The sequence below is a fragment of the Camelus ferus genome, chromosome 17, assembly GCF_009834535.1.
Source record: "Camelus ferus isolate YT-003-E chromosome 17, BCGSAC_Cfer_1.0, whole genome shotgun sequence".
Taxonomy (NCBI): Eukaryota; Metazoa; Chordata; class Mammalia; order Artiodactyla; family Camelidae; genus Camelus; species Camelus ferus.
Window position 1 is genome coordinate 34483965 of NC_045712.1, and position 23988 is coordinate 34507952.

Genomic DNA, 23988 nt, shown 5'->3' on the forward strand with positions numbered 1-23988 from the left:
CAGTTGACTCAAATAATTATCCTTTTTTTTTTTTTTTTTCTATTTCCAAGTTAATAGTGGCTGTGGGGGACAGGGGTGCGTTCTGCACGTTATCATTATCTCCCATAATACTGCCCTGGTTTTCAAATCCACTCCCGAGGACCTTATCCTAGCCCCATCTACCAGGCCCTGCAGATCTTTCCCTCTTCAGGGCTGTTGCTGAGACTCCTGTCCCTGGAATGCTATCCCCCCCGGCCAACTCCTCACCACCTTTGCCTTCTGCAGGCTTCAGCTTAAATATGTCATCTCTTAAGAGAGGACATCTTATCTAAAGTATGCCCCTTCCCGATTTCAGTTCATTGCTTGTTCATTGACCATATCATACTTACAGCTGTTTTATTCCTTTGTTTGCTTTTTGTTTCCCCTCCACTGGGCTATAAGCTCCGTGAGGTCAGGGACCATCTCTAGCTTATTTTTCTGGTCCCCAGCACCTAGCCCACCACCTAGCGTGTGGTCCTCTGTGAATACTGTGGAATGACTGAAGCCCCGGCAAGCGCTCCGTAAGGAATCAGGACACTTAGTAACTTGCAGGCTAGTGCTCTGCGCTTCCACTTTCAGTGCCCTGTTCATCAAGGGTCTCGGGCAGCTGAGGCCCGGAGTTCTGCCCACTGGAAGGAGCCCCGGAACCCGCTACGTGTGGCCTGACTGTGCTGTAGAATGGTTTCCAAGGCGACAGCAGAGGGCGGGGCCTCAGAACGGAGGGCCCAGCTGGGGCCCCGCAGGGCCCTCCCGCGAGAGACGGCAGCGCACGGAGGGAAGGCGGGCTCTGGGGCCATGGGGTCGCGCGCGCGTGTGCGCATGCAGTGCGCATGCAGGGCCCCGCGCGGCGCTGCTCCTCAGCGCGGGGGGAACTGGGGGCCGCACACAGGGGCTCCACCGCCTGGTACCTCCAGGAGCGGGGCCCGGTGTGCAGCTGGCCGCGGAAGCCGCAGCCGCCCGAGCCCCGCACCAGTTCCCCCGGCCCATGGCCCTGGGCGCACCACCCCGAGTTCCGGCTTCCCGAGGGGGCTTGGGCAGGCGGCCAACGCCGGGCCGGCAGCCCTGCCTCGGCGCGCCCCCTAGGCTGCGCCCTCGAGTTGCTGAACCACGGCAACCACGCCCAGGGCGTCGCGGATTCCCGCTCCTCGGAGCCCTCTCCCACCCCGGCCCAGGAAGACGCCCCTTCGCAGGACGGTGAGGCCCCTTGCGGCCTGCCCCTCCTGGCCCGAGGCGGTGGCAGCCAGGATGAGAAGACTTGGGGCGGATGGAGTGGGGGTCGGGAGAGGAGCGGTAGAGGATGGACATCCAGATGAAGGGTGCTTACCCCAACCCCTCCTCTGCATCTTTCTGCAGGTTCCCTTGTCCTTTGGGGAGGATTCTCCAAGACGGTTCACCACATGGGCCGGCTCAGAAACGCCAGGATCCACGTGGAGAGAGCTGTGAAGGTTGGAGGGGGATGGGGAAGGGGGGATGTAGAAAGGGCCCTGAGAGGCTTGGCCTGCTTCCATTCACTATTTTCTCCCATCCTTAAAAACCAAAAGCCTTGATCCCACACCCATTTTCAAATACCTCTCCATTTTTCAATACCCCATTCACAGCCAAACTTCTTGGCAGAATTGTATATTTCTTCACCTGGAATTCACTCCCCTGCTCCTATCACTGTGATTCCCTGCCCTTCCCCACTCCCATTGGGAACCACTCTAATCAAGGTCACTAGTGACCTCCAAGGAACCAAATCCACCAGTCAGTCCATTTTATGTCCTGATCTTGGTTAGGCACCTTGTGTCATTCTGCACTGCCGCCCCACATACCCTTCCCTCTTGACTGCACATTCCTAGTTTTCCTTTCTCCCTCCCTGGCAGCTACTTTTCAGTTGCCTCTGAAGACTTCTCAAACATTCCTGGTTCCCTGGATCCCTCTCCACACCTGTCTCCTTGGCTGTGAGTCCAGTCAGTGTGTGTGCCCCCAACAGGCCCTTTCCAGCCCAGCCTGTCCTCTAACTCAGAGCTCCATAGATCCAGCACCCCCCCCCCCCTTTGACATGTCTTCCCAGGGAACTTAAAAGCATTTCAAACCCATGTCCCAAACCAAACTCTTGATTTTCCTGCCCAGAGCTGTCCTCCTCACTACTCTCTGGTCTTCTCCATCTCCATCTCCATCTCCCAGTCGCTCTAGCCATAAATCTGGTCGTTCTTTTCCCTCACTCACACATCTAATCCCATCAGCAAAACTAGTCTCTATTTCAAAAACAAATTTCAACTCTATCGACTGTAAGCACCCTCATTCTAGCTATTGTGATTCCTCCCCTGCACAAACCACGACAGCTCTCTGACTGGTCTCCCTGCTTCCATCCTTGTCCCCTCCATCCATTCTGTGTACAACAGCAAGACAGACTTATAGCCTCCAACCATGTGACTCGCTCCCTCCCTTCGCATTACTGCTTCCTGCTGCTATTAGTATAAATCCAAGTCTGTTCCAAGGTCTGCAGGGCTTTTCACAGTCTAGCCACTACCTCTCAGGTCTCACCTCATTTTCCACACTCCATTCACCCTGCTTTCCTTTCAGTTCCTTCCAACCTCTCTCCAGCCTCAGGACCTTTGCACATGTCTTCCCCTTCACCTGAACTGCCATTTGCCCAGCTCTGTACGTTCCTGGCTCCTTCTTAGCCTTCCTTGACTGTGTTTCTCTGGGTCTCCATTAAGTGTCCAGTTTCTCAAGCCAGCCAGCCTGGATTGAAACTCCTGCTTTTTCACTTAACCACTGTGTGGCCAAGCTACTCAATCTGTCTACACCTCTATTTCATAACCAGTTAAATAGGGATAATAGTATCTATTAAAAATACATACTGTCATTAGTAATGTATATAAAGTAAGTGCTTAACGTGTAGTAGATACTCAATGAATATTAGCAAGTAAATACAATTATTGTCATTATTACTATGCATATGTCATTCTCTACTTGTTTACAGTAGTAGATACTCAATGAATATTAGCAAGTAAATACAATTATTGTCATTATTACTATGCATATGTCATTCTCTACTTGTTTACAGTCTGTCTCCCCTGCTGGAATATAAAAATTGCCTCAAGGCAGGGAGCGTAGCTCTCAGGTTCACCATTATACCCACTGTGTCCGGCAAGTAGGCTACGCTTGCTGAATGAGTGTCCTCCTCTCACCTTACAGCAGAAGAAGATCTTTATGATCCAAGGCCGCTACCCTGTGATCCGGTGCCTCTTGCGACGCAGGGGCTGGGTGGAGAAGAAGATGGTCCATCACTTGGGTACCACTCTGCCGCCACAGCTGAAGGACCTGGATAGCTCCGTCATGGGTGACAGTGACACCACTGAGGATGGTGAGCAATACCCTTAGGGACCTTTCCACCAGCTGCCCCTCCTGAGTCCCTTTCATTTGGTCCTCACTGTCCCAGAGTTGAGGCTTTGAGATGGGGCTATGGGGCAGGGACGGGGCCTTACCAGGCCTGGATTCTGCATCCACAGAGGATGAAGATGAGGATGAGGCATTCCAGCCACCACAGCTGCTCGACTTCGATGATTTATTGGAATTTGATGACCTACGTGGGACACATGATCTGATGGTGAGGACTCAGGAGGCTGGGCAGGGGTCTGCTCCGCTGCAGGGAGAGCACTAGAGTCCAGCTGGGTGACCTCAGACAAGTCCTTTCTTTCTCTGGGCCTCCTTTCTTTCCCCTTCTGTAGTGAAAACTGATTAGTTCTCTGCAGCCTAGACGGGTCAGCAGAGTGGTGAGGGACACAGACAAGGCTGGCCTGGGAGCAGAACTGTTTGCTGGATTGTATCTGGCATAACCTCCATGCCTGGTAATTCTCCCTCCCAAATAAAAACCCCATAGTTCATCTTCTCTGTCCTTGGCAAGTGAAGGCTGGAAGGAAGGACTTTCAAAGTCCTGAAAGGGGCTGATAATGATGGCATATAGGATATGTGTGTTGAGGTGAGGACACTTGGCTTTGAATCTTGGTACTGCCTCTTACTAAGTTGAGCTGTACCAAACTGCCATTTTTGTATATCAGGAAAGGTTGAGGACTGGCAGTTTCATATGGCCCCACGTTGTGAGCCCTTGGACAAGTCACTTAGCCATGCTGTGCCTTAGTTCCCTCATCTGTGAAATGGGGATAACAGTCGCACCTACCTCGTAGGGTTGTGGTGAGGATTAAATGAGTCAGTATGGAAAGCTGAGAACAGGGCCGGGCACATGATGTTGTTTTGCTTGTCAATAATCCTACCTCCCAGAGTCGCAGGGAGGATGGAGAGAGGCAGAGCCCATGAGACAGCCTCTGTCACATGCTGTATGCCCAACAGCTTGGAGTCCTGCCACTAAGCAAGTCACTGATGGCCAAAAGTCAGAACAAGGTGTGGCATTCGATTGTGGGGCTTAGTTACTGTCTAGGAGCGCCTGGCTAAAGTGCCTCCTGCTTGCTGCTCCCAGTGTGCTCTGGAGACAGAGATGTCTTTTCTAACCTTACGCAAAGACGGCGTGCGGGCTAGAGGGCACCTTAGAAGCATCCTCTCCTTCCATTCACCCACCTTGCTCAGCAGGATGGGTAGAAGCCTCCTCAGGCCTTGTGCTGCCCACACCAGCCTCCCTGTCTCCTGCCCTCTCCCTAGTCACGCATGGTTCGGAACGAGATCCCCTACTTCATCTGGACCACTCGGCGGGACGTGCTGGACTGTCGCTTCCTCTTCAAGGATCAAATGATAAACCACTATGCCCGGGCAGGCTCCTTTACCACAAAGGTGAGCTCCCAGGGAGGGGCTAGGGCATCTTTCAACCCCCTAGCCCTGGGGCTAAAACCCTGCTCCCTACTCTCCTTGTCAGTAAGAGTTCTCAGGAGATGGAGGTATCTAATTCAATGGGATTTGGAGTCAGGCAGGCCTGGGTTCAAATCTGACACCTGCAGCGTGTCTGGCACGTGTAGACATGATAACTAAGATAGATTCCAGGATCCAAACGGGATCCAAACACCAAGTCCCATGACCGTGAGTAGGAGGACCATTTTCTCCTGAGCAGAGGATATCTGGCTGATGGATCCGTTGTATCTTACCTGAGTTTGTTAACAGGTGACTTCACCTCTCTGAACCTCAATTTCCTCGTCTTTAAATGAGAATACCAGTAAGACCTATCTTCTAGGGTTATGACAGGAATGAAGGGCCTCATTTTGGGGACCTGCTAGTATATTATTGGTGTGGGCTGGGAAGGAGTCCTAGAGGAGGCAGGTATTTAAGACTTTGAAAGGGTGGAGAGGAAGGACGTGGGGTGTTCTTGGCTGAGGGAACCACACAGGCAACATGTGGACGTGGCCATGAGCGGGTGAAGCCCAGCGAGTGTGGCAGAGGCTCTGAGCACGTCCAAGCAGGGTCTCCTTGAGCTGCCTCGGCGTGTGCCCAGTGTGTGGAGTCCCTTGGAGGCCCTCTGGGCAGGTCCCACCCTGCCCGCTCAGCGGCTAACTCCATAGGTGGGTCTGTGTCTCAATCTCCGGAATCTGCCGTGGTTTGACGAGGCCGATGTGGACTCCTTCTTCCCGCGCTGCTACCGCCTGGGGGCTGAGGATGACAAAAAGGCCTTCATAGGTAAGGAGATGCCAGCCCCATGCCTGGACCGTCAAGCTGAAGGATGGAGGGCTAAAGCCCTGGCTGGTGTTGGAGAGCAGAGGGCCCCTCTCACCTACTCCAGCAGATTTCCTTCTCCGTCCCCAATCCTTATCTTTCCCTAGCGTACCTCCCCTAATGAGCCTCCTGCCTTGGTCAACACAGACCTCCGGAAGAGCTTACGTAGCTTATCTTATTTTCTAGAGCAGGACCTAAAAGTCAGTCACCTCGTTGAGTTTGGAATCCAGAGTAGGTTCCAGGCCTGTATCAGATTCCACTGCCTAGCTCAGCTTCCAAATCTAGAAATGGTTCTAGACTTTGGGACTTTCGAGCAGAATAGGCTCCAACTCCAGAACATGTTCTCAATTCAGGTCAGAATTTGGATCGGGATTAAATTAGTTTCCAAATCTGAAACAGATTTTGGGCCTAGGTCTGGTTCTCAGGCTCGAATAAGTATCAAAATGGATCAGGAACTGAAGAGAGAAATCAGACAACAGGTCCAGGCAAGATTCTGAGGGTAGAACATGAGCCAAATCGGGTCAGATTCTGGGTCTGGTTCTAGAGATGAAAGAGGGGCCAGGTTGCAATCTGGGTTCTAGAGTCAGAAACAGTAGTCAGGTTCCGGATCCAGAATGGGGCAGGTCATGATCAGGTTCTGGAACCAGAACAGGCCTGGAGCCTAGGGGCTGAGCAGGTATCCCCTGCCCTGGGAGCAGAGGACTTCTGGCTGACAGCTGCCCGCAACGTTCTCAAGCTGGTGGTAAATTCCCAAGGGAAGTCGTATTCTATCCAGGCGGACGAGGAAGAGGCCCCAGGTAAGCACTGTGGTCACCTCCACTCCCCCAGCCTTCTATCCTCCCACCCAGCCACATATCCATCTAGCTATTCATCCACATATCTGTCTTCGTATTTTTCACATCCGTCTGCGCATCCACCCCTCTTCCAAACCCACCTGTCCACCGTTTGTCCATCCATCTACCTGCCTGCTCACCCACCTACCCACTGATCTCACGTTCACCTACCCATCCATCCATCCATACATTCTTTCCCCTACATCCACCCCTCTGTGCATCTACTCATTCACCTGCCTAGTCTCAGCTCCGCACTCCCATCTATCTGTCCCCTCCACCTTCCTATCTACCCGTCTCCCCTTCCACAAACCCACCTGCCCATCCGCGTGCTCCTTTTCCATCCTGTGATCCTATCTGTCCTCTGGTCCGTTCACTCATCCCTTCTGTCCCAGCCACCCACCCGTGTGTCTTCCTATCCATTTATTAACTGACTCACTGTCTCATTCGGCCCTCATGTGGGCCTGGCATGTGGCTGAGCGCTCTAGAGTGGACAGACTGCAAAGCCGTGGTCCATCCCTGCCTGTGGGGAGCTCAGGTCTATAAGGAGAGGAATCAGTGGAACCATGTAGTCTGACATGGTCTGAGGACCCCTGTGCCTGGTGCAGGGGGACACAGAGAGTCCCTCACTGCCCGGTGTTCCAACCAATTGCTTACCTTTCCCTCTCTGGACTCAGCTCCACCTCACAGCCTCCATCCTGTACCTGAGGGGCCCATCAGCCAGGGATTTGGGGAAGTGAGGGGCTGCTCTGCCAGGAGGAAGAAAATCCCTGGCTCTTCCAGAGGGAGCCCTCCCCACTGCTGTCTCCTGGGGGTGTCCGATGCCAAGGGTGACTGTTGTGTGAGGAGCAGGGGCACAAGGGCCTCAGGAGTGTCAGAGGTCCCAAGCACAGAGAGGCTGCAGGTGTGTGCTGAGATGCTTTCAGGACATTTAGGGTGGAGCCTCAAGTGAGTGACAGGTCCTGGGACAGTGGGGGCCAAAGGCAAGCACTGGGGTCACAGGTGAATTTAGAACAAGGCCTCAGGTGAGTGACAGGCCCCAGAGCAGTAGGGGATGCAGGTATGTGCTGGGCCTTGGGCGTATTTAAGATGAGATCTCAGGCCTTCGGGCAGTGGGGGCTGTGGCATGTGTCAGGCTACCTGCCTTGCATGTGGGATAGTGACAGCCTCCCTCCCTGTCTCTGCAGGAGACAAGCAGCCCAAGAAACAGGAGAAAAAGCCAGTGATGGTGTCCCCAGAGTTTGTGGATGAGGCTCTGTGTGCCTGCGAGGAGCACCTTAGCAACCTGGCCCACATGGACATCGACAAGGACCTGGAGGCTCCGCTGTGCCTCAGCCCTGAGGGCTGGTCCCTCTTCCTCCAGCGCTACTACCAAGTGGTCCAGTGAGTACCTCTACAGCCCGGGCCGTGGGGCCCGAGCAGGCGCCCCTAGCTTTCAGCGGGCCTCCGAGTACTGAGCTGATGCTCAGGGACAGACCCTCTCTGTCTAGTGCAGCCTCCTCTCCAAGCCTCCCCATTTTGTCCACCCTATTATTCTCCTGCTCAAGAACACTCAAGAGCTCCCACTGCCTTCGTAATAGGGTCCAGAGCACTCTGCCCAGATCTTGGCAGAGCATAGTCACGAAGATCATGGCCTGTGCTGTCAGGTAGACCCGAGTTCAAGTTCTGCCTTTGCAGCTTCCAAGCTCTGTGACTTTGGGAACATCACTCAGCTTTTTGAGCTTTGCTTTTCTCAGATGCAAATAGATTTCAAGATAGCGTCTGCCTCAAAGTGGGGGATTAGGCAGGATAATTTGTATGAGGTGCTCAGCACAGACTCCCCGTGTTCACTTATGAAATAAGCCTCTGAAGTCATTGAGGTTTTATCTTGGAGACCAGTGTTTCCCAAAGTGTATGACACAGGCTGCTAGTTCTACAGGCTGTAAATAGATTTTGTGAAATAGGCTTTTGTGGTCAGTCACCTTTGGAAAACATTGGGTTAAATAAAATTAATTAAAATAGGTTTCCTTGATGCAGATCTTTTCTGAACCCATCTGTAGTACAAACTTCCAAGAGGCGTAGAGTGTGCAGTATGTCCTGTACTTAGGGGACCACAGCCCCCCGCCCCAAGCATCCTGAGCAGTTGTGTGTTCAGAACACGCTTTGGGGAAAGGTTCTTGCGCAGAGGAGAGGTGGATTGAGATGAGCCTGGGGCTGCTGTGGGGAGATTCCATTCAGCAGAGCTTGCAGGAGAGACTCGAGTCAAGAGGGCTCTGAAGGCAGAACACTACTCGGCATTGGCTGAGCCTTTCCTGTGTGTCAGACATTGCTCCAGCCTCCGGAAATGAAGCCGAGCCCCTGCCCTCAGAGCACACAGCTCAAGCAGGGAAGCTTGCAGCAGGCTGCGGGGAGTGCTGAGGGCCTTGGCTGGTGTGGTATTAATAGAACAGAACAGACAGAGCTAAGGATGGATGATTTGTAGTGGAGATCAAAGAACTAATTAATGAACTTTGAACGAATGACTTAAGCAAACCCACGTCACTGACAAACAATCCATTTGTATCTTTTAAAAAAAAATTTGGGAGGGGGATTATTAGGTTTATTTATGTATTTTTTAAATGGCAGTACTTGGGATTGTACCCAGGACCCCGTGCATGCTCGGCATTCACTCTACCACTGAGCTATACTCTCCCCCTGCGTTTGTGTCTGTTTTAAATACTGGAAAATGAAAAGTAGGTGACCCTGTACTGTCCCCTTAGCAGCCGGAAAACAGAAAGACACCCTTCTTAAATGAATAATTATCAGGACTGAGTTAGAGCAGTAGGAGGAAAGAGTGTCAGTCCTTTGCATTTCTGGATGTGGGGCAAGTTGAGGGGTGGAGGGACCTCTCAGAAGTCAGGATTACATAAAATATTGCATCATATAGCATTGTATTGGTTAGTACTGATCGTTGGCGTCTATTAATTTATTCAGTATTTATGGCTGCTTCTCAACTTTTAAAAACAAACCCATGACTCACCAGCCAGGCTTTTTATCAAAGTTTACTTTCCACAGAAACACTGGGTGTTTTTTCTTTTGCTAAATATAAAATCATATTGTCATACTGAATATACTTTTTCAAATTGCACGTGTCCCTGCCACCACCCTGTGACAGTTCCCTGGGCCAAATCACACGTGGGCTGAGCAGATTCTTGAAGCCACGGCCACAGAAAAGTTTCCAGCAAACCTTCTGGAAAGAGAGGGGCCAGGACTTCTGTGTGAGTCGGAGGCTTTGCCGCACCCCCTCCTCCTGGCTGTCCCTGGGCTGGCGCTGCTGCCACCTTAGTAGAAGAGAGAGAAGTTCTCCATGGCTGGAGACACTCCAGAGGCTCTGATGTTAAAGAGACGTTCAGTGTCTAGTGGAGGCTTCCTTCCTATTCGGTCAGAAGAAAAGAAATGGGAGAGGTTGGCTGAGACAGCCTTCTGGGGTATTCTGTGACTTGGTTTAGTTCAGGACATTTTGTAGGGAACAGAGTCCCTCTTTGTCCACGAACCCTTGTCTGTCCAGCCCAGTTGCCGAGGCCAGCTCTTGCCAAAAGACTTGCTTAAGCAGCCATTCATTCGTTAATAACACACTTTTAGGGAGCGCCTGATAAGTGCCAGGTGTACGGTAACAGCTCCAAAAAATGCTCCTGCTCTTACAGAGCTTACCTTCCAGTAACAGGCAGTCAGCAAGTAAGTGTAGGTGATGGGAGGAGAGATAAATCAAGGATATGTATGATACAGATGTGCTCAAAAAGAATTAGGTGAGGAAGGGACCTACCCATTACACAGTGTTTGGTTCAGATTAGGAGGGGAATGAACCCCAAAGCACCTGTGGATGAAAGAATCAGGCGGGATGGAGTTTGCATCCTGGCTTAGCCATTTAACTCAATATGTGGCCTTGGGCAAGTGCCTTAACCTTCCAAGCTTCAGTTTATACTTCTCTAAAATGGGACCACTAACACCTCCCTGGAGGTGGATCAGTGATAATATATGTAACGCCGTCGGCACAGTGCCTGGCACATGGTGGCGGCTCATCATTGATGCTGGTATGATTAAATTCCGCCAAAGGCAGTTTTAATAGAAAGGAAGGTGGCACAGGGTGGCATGTTGGAGTGGAATTTCCCCATCCTCTCCCATTCCAGTGTCCTGGGCAAGGTCGAAATTGGGGGACAGCTCGAGGGTGGGGTTGGAGGTCTGGAAGAGACCTGTCTGGATCTCTAGGGGGAGGGCGTGACCAAAGCTGGTTGGACCATGGCCAGGGGGGCCTGTCTCCCCTTGCCTTGTCCACCAGGATGTCCTCAGGCCCAGCCCTGCCCAAGTCCCATCGTCTCCCCACAGCGAGGGGGCAGAACTCAGGCACCTCGACACTCAGGCCCAGCGCTGTGAGGACATCCTGCAGCAGCTGCGGACCGTGGTGCCCCAGATGGACATGGAAGGAGATCGCAACGTCTGGATCGTGAAGCCGGGAGCCAAGTCCCGCGGACGAGGTGGGGGTCAGCCCCTGCTTCCTGTACCAGCACCCTACGGCCTGCCTCCCCAGCTAGAGGCCAGGGAAGTTAATAGTGCAGGCTCTGTTGGAGCCAGACTGCCTAGGTTCGAATCCCAGCTCCGCTACTAATATGCTGTGTGACCCTGAGCAAGTTATATCACTTCTCGGAACCTCACATCCTTCGTCTGTGAGGGATGATGTTAATCCTCGCTATGAGGCGAGGATTAAATGACATACTGCATCTACAGCTCAGCACAGTGCCTGGCACAGTAACCGCCCCATGAGTGTTCACTGCTGGGATGATGATGCCAACTCCCCTTCTCGTGCCCTGAGGGTTGGGGTTAATACTGTAGGCAGGTCTGGTGGTACTCGCGTGCAGCTGGTTGTCATATAAGGCTTTCAGATTTGGCCAGTGCATCCTTGTGAGGTGTAGTACAGTGGTTAAGGGTATGAATGCTGGGAGCCTGACTTTCTGGGTTCAAACCCAAGCTCTGCCTCCTATATCCCTAAGACCTGGGCAGATTAGTTAACCTCTTCTGTGCTGCATTTTCGTCATTGGTAAAATGAAGCCAGTAATACCTACCCGAGAGGATGAAATGAGTCTCATATATGGAAAGTACCTAGATCCTGTGCTTTTACAGAGTAACTGGTATACAAGTGGTATTATTTTTATCTGTTATTCTGACTGCTCAGCATGAATGGAATTTGAACAGGGCAGCCGGCCTGCTGGGGTGGTGCATTAGCACAGCCTTTAGAAGATGGCTAAGAATTTCTAAGACATAGAAAACAGACTTTTGGCAGCTGATGACTCGAAACGCTGCCCTTGGGTGGATTTGTTCACATCCCAGTGAAGCTGTTGCAGCCCCACACACTGTGGGACATCCCTCTTGTGATGTCACTTCAAAACCAGCATCATCGTCTTTTCTTCTTCTACCTTGGAAATAGTTTTGTTGGTTTTCTTCCAAGTAGGAAAATACGTATTTGTTATTAAAAAAAAATCAGTCTAGAAAAGTAAAGAGAAGCAAGCAAAGGCACTGTTGATTTCACTGAGATAACTGCTGTTCACCATGTGGTGTGTTTCTTTCTACTTCCTTCTGTTCATCCTGGAGAGTGTATGTATGTTTTATTTTATTTTAAACAAGAACATACTATCTTGTAGCTTCCTTTTCTCATTTATTGTATCTTTCTATGTTAGTATTAACTTATTTCTTTTTTGCACCTTTCTTTTTTCTTTATTTTTTTTTGTTTGTTTGGTTTTTTGTTTTTTGTTTTTGTTGTTGGGAGGAGGTAATTAAGTTTATTTATTTTAATGGAGGTACTGGGGATCAGACCCAGGACCTTGTGCATGCTGAGCACACGCTGTACCGCAGAGCTGTCCCCTCCTCATCTTTTTTCTTTAATAGTAGATCTTGGAGATGACTCCATTTCAGTACATCTAGGTCAGCTCCCCCCTGTCCCGCACCCTCCCTCCCCAGTTTTTAGCTTATTGTTATGGATACCTTCGCACATACACAAAAGCAGAGAGAGGAATACAATGACTCTCCTTGTACATAGCCTCAGATTGTGTCAACATTTTCTCTCCATTTTTAGCAAAACATAATTGGAAGTGTTTATGCAATATATTTCATTGAAAATCAGGGTACACATTGTGAATATACAACTCAGTGAATTGTCACATGGTGAACACACTCTTGGAAACAGCACGCAGATCATGAAATAAAACATTACCTGTACCCTAGGTGGCCCCCTCCCATGCCACCTCCCAGTCTGTACCTCCCCACAAGGGGAACCCCATTTCTGACTGAGTAATACTGTAGATTAGTGTTGCCTGTTTTTGAATTGTATGTAAAAGTACAGTATGTGCTCTCTTACCTCATTCTATTTTATAGCTGCGGAGTCTAATCTTATTTAGATGTATTCTAGTGGTCTTACCTGATCCTTTTCTCTTTTTTTCCCCCATCTTTCACTATGTTCTTTTTTTTTTTTCCTGATGTGCAGTTGATTTACAATGTTGTGTTAATTTCTGGTGTATAGCGTAGAGATTCAGTTATACATAGATATATATTCCTTTTCATTATAGGCTATTATAAGATATTGAATATAATTCCCTGTGCCATACAGTAGGAACTTGTTGTTTATCTGTTTCATATATAGTAGTTAGTGTCTGTACCTAATTCTTTTTTTGGAGGGGGGGAAGGTAATTAGGTTTATTTATTTATTTTTTAGAGGTGGTACTAGGGAACTGAACCCAGGACCTCGTGCATGCTAAGCATGCAGTCTACCACTTGAGCTATACCCTCCCTGCCTAATTCTTTTCTGCTGGATCTTTAGATGGCTGCCAGGTTTTTTCCTATTTATCTGATTATTGATTGATATATTGCTGTTATAGGCAACACTGTGATAAACATCCTGTGCAGGTATCTTAGTAGTCTTTCCACTTATTTTCTTAGGATGAATTCCTAAAAATTAAATTGCTGGGTCAAAGGTCATGAACAGTCTTAATCTTTGGCCATACAAGGCATCATGTTATTGGGATGATCAATAGTGATCAGTCTGGCCATTTGAGAAAGGATCTGGCTTGGGAAGCAGGCACGAGTTATTCTGTGCCTTTGGCAGGTGATCAGGCTGCTTTGGGGGCCAAACTGTAAAGGGTGAGATTGATTTGTGAGTGTGTACATTTGTTTCCACTGTGATTCCTACTGTAGACCCTTGAACAACAGGGGTTTGAACTGCATGGTCCACTTATATGTGGATTACTTTCACTGAATACAAACTACCGTACTACATGATCTGTGATTAGCTGAATCCATGCTGGTAGAACCATGGATACGAAAGGCCGACTGTAAAGTTATAAGAGAATTTTTAACTGCTCAGAGGAGTAGTGCCCCTATTCCCTGCATTGTTCAAGTGTCAACTGGAGTTATCAGCATTAAAGTGATGCCTTATTAACATAAGATACTTACCTTCACTCATTACAAAACAGGTAAGATAAGATAGCATTCTACCTTGGAGAATGGCAAAAAGGAATCATCACCGGTGTTGGTGGGGTGTGGGCAAACATGCAATCTCATATACTCTTGCTGGGATTGCAAAGTGGTAAAACATCTTTGGTAATGTAAAATGAAAAATACACATACCCTTTGATCCAGCAGATTTACCACTAGACGTGAATTCTACAAATAAGAATGATATGAGTTAACGTTTACTAAATGCTCACCGTGTGCCAAGCACTGTTCCAATTCCTTAGCATGTTCAAATGCATAGAATCCTATGAAAATGAGGCACACAGACTTTCGTAACCTGGGAGTGTGTCCATAAGACCTGGAAGCAGCACTTAGCTGCTTCTGTGGAAGGAGACGTTTTTTATTGTATGTGCTTTGTACTGCCTGCTTTTTGTTTCTGTTGTCTAATATTCCATTAATTATTGTGAAAAGCCTCATCAAAGTCATAGATGCACATGGTTTTTTAAGAAGCCCATTAGGGTTTGAATTTTTGCCTGTGCATTTATTTCTTTTCATCAAACAAAACTGGTTAATCAAAAAAAAAAATTAATCCTTAGCAGATTCTCATCTTTCCCAAAGGGAACGAGGAGGAAGGCAGTCTTACCCACTTGGTCCCATCAGTTCTGTGGGGATGAGAGCTTGTGATGAGCTGTGTTCATGGTCACCTGACTCATCTCCCAGCCCAAGCCTGATCTGATCCCTTGACCCCCCGGTTCTCTCTTAGGCATCATGTGCATGGACCACCTGGAGGAGATGCTGAAGCTGGTGGATGGCAACCCCATGATGATGAAGGATGGCAAGTGGGTGGTGCAGAAGTACATTGAGCGGCCCCTGCTCATCTTTGGCACCAAGTTTGATCTGAGACAGTGGTTCCTGGTGACTGACTGGAACCCACTTACTGTGTGGTTCTACCGCGACAGCTACATCCGCTTCTCCACACAGCCCTTCTCCCTGAAGAACCTGGACAGGTGAGCCTCGGCACTATTCCCATGAGCTCCCAGTCTAGCTGGGGAGCTGGCAAGGGACAGCCATTCCCATGTAACACTCCAAACAGACTCTGCAGGCAGGCAGGCCAGCCATCCTTCCATCCAGCAGACACCTGAGTACGTACCCTGTGCCAGTCACTGTTCTAGGCACTTGGGACACAGTGAACAAAACATGAGCCCAGCTCTCAAGAGTTCACATTCCAGCAGGGAGAAACAGACAGGCAATGAACATAATAAGTAAAGTCATGTAATAGGTTGAAGGTGATAATGTGTTATGGAAGAAACAGAGCTGGGTAAAGGGGTTCAGAGAAATGCAGGCGGACAGAGGCAAGCTGCAACATTCACTTGCGGGGTGAGAGAAAGCCTGTTGAGCCTCGTGTTCAAATTCCATCTCTGCAGCTTCCAAGCTCTGTAACTTTGGTCAAGTGAAAACCCACTTAAGCTTCAGTTTCCGCATCTGAAGAATGGAGGCAGTGATAGGAAACTAAGAACTGTCAGTTACTGAGTGCCTGGTGAGACAGGTGCTAAGCACTTCATGTATAGTATCTCAGTCGTTCATGAAAATCCAGTGAAGTGGGTACTGTTGGTACCCCCATTCTACAGATGTGAAAGGAGTACTCAGGTTAAATGACTTGTATCACATCTTACCAGTCGGTGATGAAGATAGGGCTTGAGCGCAGGTCTTGGTGACTATAACGCCCTTACTCTTAGCCACCTTCTTATCTTCCAGGCACTGGGAGGGAAAACTGACACTGTCACAAAGCACTTAACACAGTGGCCCCAATAGTTAGTGCCCCCGGAGAGGCCCTGAGAGCAGACTGGTTGTGGCCCTAGAAGAATGTGATGGACCTTTGTCCTCCTTTTCCTCCCCAGTAGGGCCCCATCTCAAGTTGAATGGTCCAGGGTGTGCAGGGCTGCTTCTGGGGTTGGCTTGCCCTCCCCACATTTGGGTGGGAGGGCCCCAGGGGGCCAGCCCTCAGCTCTCTTCTCTCCGTCCCAGCTCCGTGCACCTGTGCAACAACTCCATCCAGAAGCACCTGGAGAATTCATGCCATCGGCACCCGCTGCTGCCTTCAGACAACATGTGGTCAAGCCAGAAGTTCCAGGCCCACCTACAGGAGATGGGGGCCCCGAACGCTTGGTCCACTGTCATCGTGCCTGGCATGAAGGCCGCGGTGATCCATGCCCTGCAGACCTCCCAGGACACCGTGCAGTGTCGGAAGGCCAGCTTCGAGCTCTACGGCGCTGACTTTGTGTTCGGGGAGGACTTCCAGCCCTGGCTGATCGAGATCAACGCCAGCCCCACCATGGCGCCCTCCACGGCTGTCACTGCCCAGCTGTGTGCTGGCGTGCAGGCCGACACCCTGCGCGTGGTCATCGACCGGCGGCTGGACCGCAATTGTGACACAGGAGGCTTCGAGCTCATCTACAAGCAGGTAAGGTGGCCAGGCCTGGGCAGGACCCAGGGAGGCTGCCCGCTCTCCCAGGCCGCCCCATAGTGAAGCTCAGGGCTCTGAGGTCACACAGAGTCCTCATCCTCTCACAGTGACTGGGTGCAGCCACTTCATCCCCTTGGGCCTCCATTTTCCCATCTGTAAGATGGGAATTCTGTTACCATCTTTCTCATGGGATTTGGGAGATGAAATGCGTTAACACTTGTGGATAATATTTCTAGAGAGGCCTGTAGCACAGTGTTAAAAGCATTGACTCTGAAACCTTCCTGGGTTCAAGTCTCTGCTCAACTTCCTAACCTCTAGGGGTTTCAGTTTCCTCATCTGTAGAGCAGGAATGAAAATGGTACTTACCTCAGAAGGTTGTGAAAATTAAAGGAGTTGATACAGGTAAAGCACTTTAGAAAGTGCCTGGCACACAGTTAAATGCTATACAGGTTTTAGCTATTGTTGGTACCTAATAAGATGTTAGATGTTTGACGGTGAATGCCATAGCTGTAAAGTGCCTCACATACAGCAAGTGTCAATTAGAGGAAGCTGCTATTATTATTATTATTACTATTATTTTACTCACCTTGTTCCAAAAAGAGATTGGAGTCCACTTATTAGAATAGAATAATATTTTTAAAAATCAGTCAGAAAACCGATTTCAGGGGTTTCCAAGCTCTGCAAATTATTCCTTGAGGCAGTTAAATTAAGTGTCCTAAGCCTCTGGTTAGGGTTCTGCTTCCATCAAAGTCTGACCACAGCAGAGAACGTGCTGACTGATTTCATGACACAAGTGTCCTGGTCTCTGTCACAGTTACTGATTGTATCTTAAATTGAGACTTTGGCATTTTGGCTTCAAACAATATAAAGGGGGAAATATAACAACAGGAAAATAAGATAAAGCCAAAGGAAAAGAGAACGTTCTAAGGTGGTGGTTCCCAAATGCTGGTTCACAGCCCAGAATCGCCTGGAAAGCTTTCCAAAGATACTGATGTCAGGAAGCCCCACCCTCCGAGATTGGCCAGAAATGACTGGTTTAGGGACTATGCATCTGCATTTTTCAAATGTGCTAGTTATTCCACAAATCTCTTATAGCTAACTCTTTTTTATTTTGTTTTGTGAACCATTTGTAATCAGGATTCACACTTAGCCTTGGTTGTTTTGTCTCTTTCATCTGTTTTTTTTAAAACATTTTTTTATTAAGTTATAGTCATTTTACAATGTTGTGTCAAATTCCAGTGTAGAGCACAATTTTTCAGTTATACATGAACATACATATATTCATTGTCATATTTTTTTCACTGTGAGCTACCACAAGATCTTGCATATATTTCCCTGTGCTATACAGTATAATCCTGTTTATCTATTCTACATTTTGAAATCCCAGTCTGTCCCTTCCCACCCCCTGCCCCCTTGGCAACCACAAGTTTGTATTCTATGTCTATGAGTCTGTTTCTGTTTTGTATTTATGTTCTTTTTCTTTTTCTTTCTTTTTTTTTTTTTTTTTAGATTCCACATATGAGCAATCTCATATGGTATTTTTCTTTTTCTTTCTGGCTTACTTCACTTAGAATGACGTTCTCCAGGGACATCCATGTTGCTGCAAATGGCTTTATGTTGTCGTTTTTTATGGTTGAATAGTATTCCATTGTATAAATATACCACATCTTCTTTATCCAGTCATCTGTTGATGGACATTTAGGTTGTTTCCATGTCTTGGCTGTTGTAAATAGTGCTGCTATGAACATTGGGGTGCAGGTGTCTTTTTGAAGTAGGGTTCCTTGTGGATGTATGCCCAGGAGCGGGATTCCTGGGTCATATGGTAAGTCTATTCCTAGTCTTTTGAGGAATCTCCATACTGTTTTCCACAGTGGCTGCACCAAACTGCATTCCCACCAGCCTTGTATGAGGGTTCCCTTTTCTCCACAGCCTCTCCAGCATTTGTCATTTGTGGACTTTTGAATGATGGCCATTCTGACTGGTGTGAGGTGATACCTCACTGTAGTTTTGTCATCTCTTTTTTAAGTAGACACTCCTACTCAGAAAGGAGAGGCAGGGTGGGAAGTACACAGGAATCATTGGTCCATAAAGTTGTGAAATCCAGCCTGGCACATAATCCTGCTTTTGCTCTTAGAACCCATTGTTAACTTCCTTGGAGTTCTCCATGCCTATTGCTTCCATTCGTTGGGATCTTACTTCAACCCAGAGTCATCCTCCCTCTTCCAGGAACATGTGGAATAGAAGTGATGAGAGTGGGCATCCTTGTCTTCTTCCAAATTTTAGTGGGAAGGCTTTCAGTTTTTCACCATTGAGTATTATGCTGGCTGTAAGTTTGTCATAAATAGCTTTTATTATATTGAGATATTCCCTCTGTACCCACTTTGGTGAGACTTTTTATCATAAATGCATGTTGAATTTTGCCAAATGCTTTTTCTGCATCTATTGAGATGATCATGTGATTTTTGTCCTTTTTTTGTTGTTGATGTGGTGTATCATATTGATTGATTTGCATATGTTGAACCATCCTTGTGTCCCTGGGATGAATCCAACTAGATCATTGTGTATGATCTTTTTTATGTGTTGTTGGATTCTGTTTGCTGGTATTTTGTTGAGGATTTTTGCATCTACGTTCATCAGTGATATTGGCCTGTAATCCTCTTTCTTGGTAGTGTCTTTGTTTTTGGTTATCAGGGTGATGGTGGCTTCATAGAATGAGTCTGGGAGTACTCCCTCATTTTCAATCTTTTGGAAGAGTTTGAAAAGGATTGGTATGAATTCTTCTTTGTATGTTTGGTAGAATTCCCCAGTGAAGTCATCTGGTCCTGGACTTGTTTATAGGGAGGTTTTTGTTTTTATTGCTGATTCTATTTCATCTTTAGTGATTGGTCTGTTCAAGTGGTCTGTTTCTTCTTGATTTAGTCTTGGTGGACTGTATGTTTCCAAAAACTTGTCCATTTCTTCTAGATTGTCCAATCTGTTTCCATATAGTTATTCATAGTATTCTTACGATTTTTTTGTATTTCTGTAGTATTGGTTGTAATTTCTCCCTTTTCCTTTCTTATTTTCTTTGTTTGTGTCCTCTCTCTTTTCTTCTTGGTGAGCCTGGCCAGAGGTTTGTCGATTTTGTTTACTCTTTCAAAAAACCAGCTCTTGGTTTGATGAATTTTTTTCTGTTGTTTTTTTAATGTCTCTTTGATTTATTTCCTTCCTGATCTTTATTATTTCTTTCCTTCTGCTAACTTTGGGTTTTGTTTGCTCTTCTTTTTCTAACTCTTTTAGGTGGTAGATTAAGTTGTTTATTTGAGATTGCTTTTGTTTTTTGAGGAAAGTCTATCTCTATGAACTTCCCTCTTCGCACTGCTTTTGCTGCATCCCACAGCATTTGTGTGGTTGTGTTTTCATTGTCATTTGGTCATTTGTCTCATAGTATTTTTAAATTTCTTCTTTGATTTCATCACTGTCACATTGGCTTTTTAGTAGCATGTTGTTTAGTCTCCATGCTGTCGGTTTTTTCTCATTGTTTTTCTGTAGTTAATGTCCAGTTTCATAGCATTGTGGTCAGAAAAGATGCTTGAAATAATTTCTGTCCTCTTACATTTGTTGAGGCTTCTTTTGTGCCCAAGTACGCGATCTGTCCTAGAGAAGGTTTCATGTGCACTCAAGATTTCTTTGGCTAGTTGGGTTCTTATGTGGTTCTGTACATCCATGCCTATTTTAGGATTGCTTTTTCTATTTTTGTGAAAAATGCCATTGGAATTTTGATAGGGATTGCACTGACTCTATAGATTCCTTTGGGTGGTATGAACATTTTAATAATATTAATTCTTGCAGTCCAAGAGCACGAAATACCTTTCTGGTTTTTGTGTGTGTGTGTCTTCTTCAGTTTCTTCTATCAGTATCTCATAGTTTTCAGTGTACTTTTACCTCCTTGGTTTAATTTATTCCTAGGTATTTTATTCTTTTTGATGCTCTTTAGTCTCTTTTAACCTAGAATAGTCCTACAGCTCCCCCCTCCTCCCCCGCATTGGATCTTTTCAAGGGTCCAGGCTGGTTGTTTTATGGAACTGTCCCACATTCTGGATTTATCTGATTGTTTCCTCATGATAGTATTTAGCTTTTTCTTCTGTTACCTGAATGTCCTATAAACTAGAAGTTAGGTCGAACAGCTTGAGGTGGTTCAGATTGCACATTTTTTGGCAAGAACACTTGAAAGGTGATACTGGGTACCTCTTTCAGCATCACGAGGCACACACTGTTGGAGTGTCTCATGATTAGTGATGCTAAGTGTGATCATGGGGTTAAGGTGGTGGCTACCAGCTCTCTCCATTGTAAGCTGTGTCCTCCTCTTTGCCAGGATCAGTTTCTTTTTCAGGTGATTCCTTGGTGATGTGCAGATGACATGTTTTCCTGTCATCCTTTTTGCCTACTTGTTTTGATATTCAGTTTTGATTCTTGCCTGTTGGAGAGTTGCAAAATGGCAAATTTCTAATTCTGTCATTACTTCTACATTTGTTAGCTGAGATTCTTCCATAATGATGAGCTTTTCCTCGTCAACTGACTTTTCGTGAGCTCTGATATCTGTCTTTTTCACAACCTCCAAGTGACTCTGATGTTTAGATAGATTCTAATCAGGATCCTTTGATGACACAGAAAATACTGCAAACTAGCTCCAGGTTAAAAAGAGGGTTCCTGACAAGACACAGGGAGCTCTTACAGCTTGGCTGAAAAGCTTGGCTTAATGGGAACTGAAAATGGAATAGGAGCTCCTTTCTTGGACATTTTTCTCTGCCTCCCTCTGCATACTTGCTACTTCATCCTCTCCACAGATTGCCTTCTTTAAGGCTCCTTGTTTCTGCTTCCCCATGTCTTGGGTTCACACGAGGATTTAGGCAGACTCCAGGCCTCTTATCCTTCTGGTTGTCATAACTTGTTCTGTCAACAGAGAACCTGGCTCATCTCAGGGGGCTGTCCATCGGCGGCCTGTGGAGGGGAGCACACACATTCCAGCAGCACCCAGGTAGTTTAGGAGGGCAGGGGTGGAGGGGTGCAGGTGGGTACGTGGCTAAGACTCCCCTACTCCTCTGGGTTACTCATCCCAGGGCTCTGTGACCCTCCAGGTACTGACTGGAACCAACCCTCCAAGGCCAGACCCCTTAGAGGACAGAGATGGGCTGAGACATGGGAAATGTCTCAGAAATGTCTCCTGACCAGATGCCCCAGATATTAATTCCATCTCTCTCTGCCCCAAGTCCTTCTGGACTCAGGATGCCAGCACATTGTCTGAGCCGGCCTTGTCTCCTCTTCTTCTCCACAGCCTGCCGTGGAGGTGCCCCAGTATGTGGGTATCCGGCTTCTGGTAGAGGGCTCCACCATCAAGAAGCCACTGGCGATGTGTCACCGGCGGATAGCGGTCCACCCCACCCTCCCTCACCTGCTGACCCAGAGAGGCTCTGGGGAAGGCAAGGACTCGGGGACCCTTCCGCACAGGTCAGCTTCTAGGAAAGTAGCTGGGGCCAGGAGCCTGGGGCACACTGAGAAGCCAGACTCCACTGCCACCACCTCGGCCCCTGGAAAGGGAAAGAAAGGCAAGGCAAAAAGTGCCACAGCCCTGGTCTGCCCCAATCTCCAGAAGTGTGACCCCCATGGCATGAGGACGGGCCGCATTTTCACCTTGGCCTTTGCTGGTGGGGACAGGCATCCCCGCCCCTTGAACAGATTGCCATTGAGTCTGAAGAACCCCCAGGCCCTGGGTAAGACCACTCCCCCAAAACACCCCAGGGTCCCGAGGCAATTTCTTCCTGCTCTCCAGGCCTCTCCTGACCGCCTGGATTTGCCCCCACCCATAGCCCCACCACACAGCCACCGGTACCAAGTAAAAGCCACCACTTCCAAAGTATTTTTTAAAAATCCACTGTCAAGTGAGTATTGTCCCCTCCCAAGTAGTCACTGAGCAAGGCAGTTGTGCTGCCTTCTAGGACTCAGCCCCAGGCTGATGTCTCTCCAGAGCCCAGAGCTTTTCCTGCTGCAGTGCTCTGTCTCTGCCTCCATGCAAAGTCACCTCTGGGGGAGAGGAGCTCTGTTTGTACAGCACTTAGCAGTTCACACTGTGCCACTCCCTACCAGCTCCATTAGCCCTCACAAGCTAGCGAAGTAGGTGCGATTATCCCCAGCCGAGGTATCAGGAAGTTTAAGGAAGTTGCCCGAGGTTGCACAGCTCAGAAGGGGCAGAGCTGGGATGCAGCCAGCACCAGGTCTGTTGAACTCCAAACCCTGTGTGCTTCCCACGGCTCTGGAGGAGGAACTGGGAGGGCTCCATGTGCCCGCACACGCCCCAGCCTTCGGCTCCCTCGGCCTCCCTACCCTCCGTGCACACCTTGAGGGGCAGCTGGCCAGCCTTGGGTCCTCCCCAGGCCCTCATGGCTCCTCTTGCTCCCACAGCCCCTAACCACTTTCCCAGCCTCCACACCAAGGCCCGGCTGCCTTCTCCCCGTGTGCTCCGACCCCAGGGGCGGGGCCTCGGACTGCAGCACAGCAAGCCGGTGGGCTCTAAGGCCCTGTCGACCACAGGCAAGGCCTTGATGACTCTACCTACTGCCAAGGTTTTGATTTCCCTCCCACCCAACCCTGAGCTCAAGCTGGCCTCCAACGTCCTGAAACCAAGAAAGGTGGGCCTTGAAATCTGACCCGCACCCTGGCGGGCAGTGCCGAGTACCGGGATCAGGGCTGGAGGGCACAGGTAGAGGGCAGCTCCCAGACTGGCCTGAGCCCCGAGGGAAGGGCTTGCATCCCTCAGAACCCTCTTCCTGGACAGAGTCCTGATCATCTCTCCCTCTTCTCCCCTCCTTTCGCACCGAGGCTGTTGCTCCCCAGCACCTTCATGGTCCCCAACTTGGAAGTAACTTGTGGCCTCAACCCTGTGAAGTCGGAAATCTTCCTAGCACCCATAGGGAGATCAAGGCCAAAGGCAAGTTCAAGGCCAGACTCTGTGACAAACCCAAGGCTGAGGCATGCCTCATGAAGACACTGAGCCTGCCAGGACCCCTGGCCTTTATCAGTGCACACGAGGGGCTGGGGGGCCTGAGGGACGTGTGGTTACAGAAGCCCTTGCTTCAGTCCTCACTGCCCCTTTCCTGGATGCAGCACCAAATAAAAAAGAGCAAGTGACATATTTTGAGGTTTGGCTCCCTTTCTGCAGGAGGGTGAAGAGAGGGTAGGGTGGGGCTTGGTACCCCAAGGTGCAGAACAAGAGCTGGAGACCATCAGTAACTCCTCCATGAAGCAAGGCCCAGAACTCCCACCCAGCGACAGACATGGGGCACCCTGTTCAGGGACTCCCCTGGCGTGTCTGATCTCTGGGTGGGGTGCTAAGCCTCATGGTACAGATGGAGACAGCCTGCATGAGGAGACATGCCTTTCCCAGGATCGCATGACTGAGCAGAAGGCTGGGACGCTTCACCAGGACTGCTGACCACTGGGAGTCTCCCCAGTCCCTGAGCCCAGAGGAGGGGCTGGGCTGGCAGCAGAAAGACATCTAATGGGCATGAGATTTCACAGCAGGGAAGCGTGGACCTTGTTCAACTC

At 48.8% G+C, this 23988-nt stretch overlaps 1 protein-coding gene across 1 annotated transcript; it reads left to right on the forward strand.

The window, feature by feature from the left end:
- The first annotated feature begins 735 nt into the window (after positions 1–735).
- Positions 736–23985, forward strand: TTLL3 (tubulin tyrosine ligase like 3). The gene is given in 17 exon segments (XM_014556999.2): positions 736–1212; positions 1372–1463; positions 3202–3370; positions 3516–3613; positions 4660–4788; positions 5508–5622; positions 6357–6455; positions 7676–7871; positions 10830–10978; positions 14707–14950; positions 15969–16404; positions 21722–21866; positions 22846–23072; positions 23263–23295; positions 23297–23389; positions 23392–23521; positions 23524–23985. Coding segments are annotated over 17 exon segments (2817 nt in total). The 5' UTR covers positions 736–848; the 3' UTR covers positions 23622–23985.
- The last annotated feature ends 3 nt before the right edge of the window (positions 23986–23988 follow it).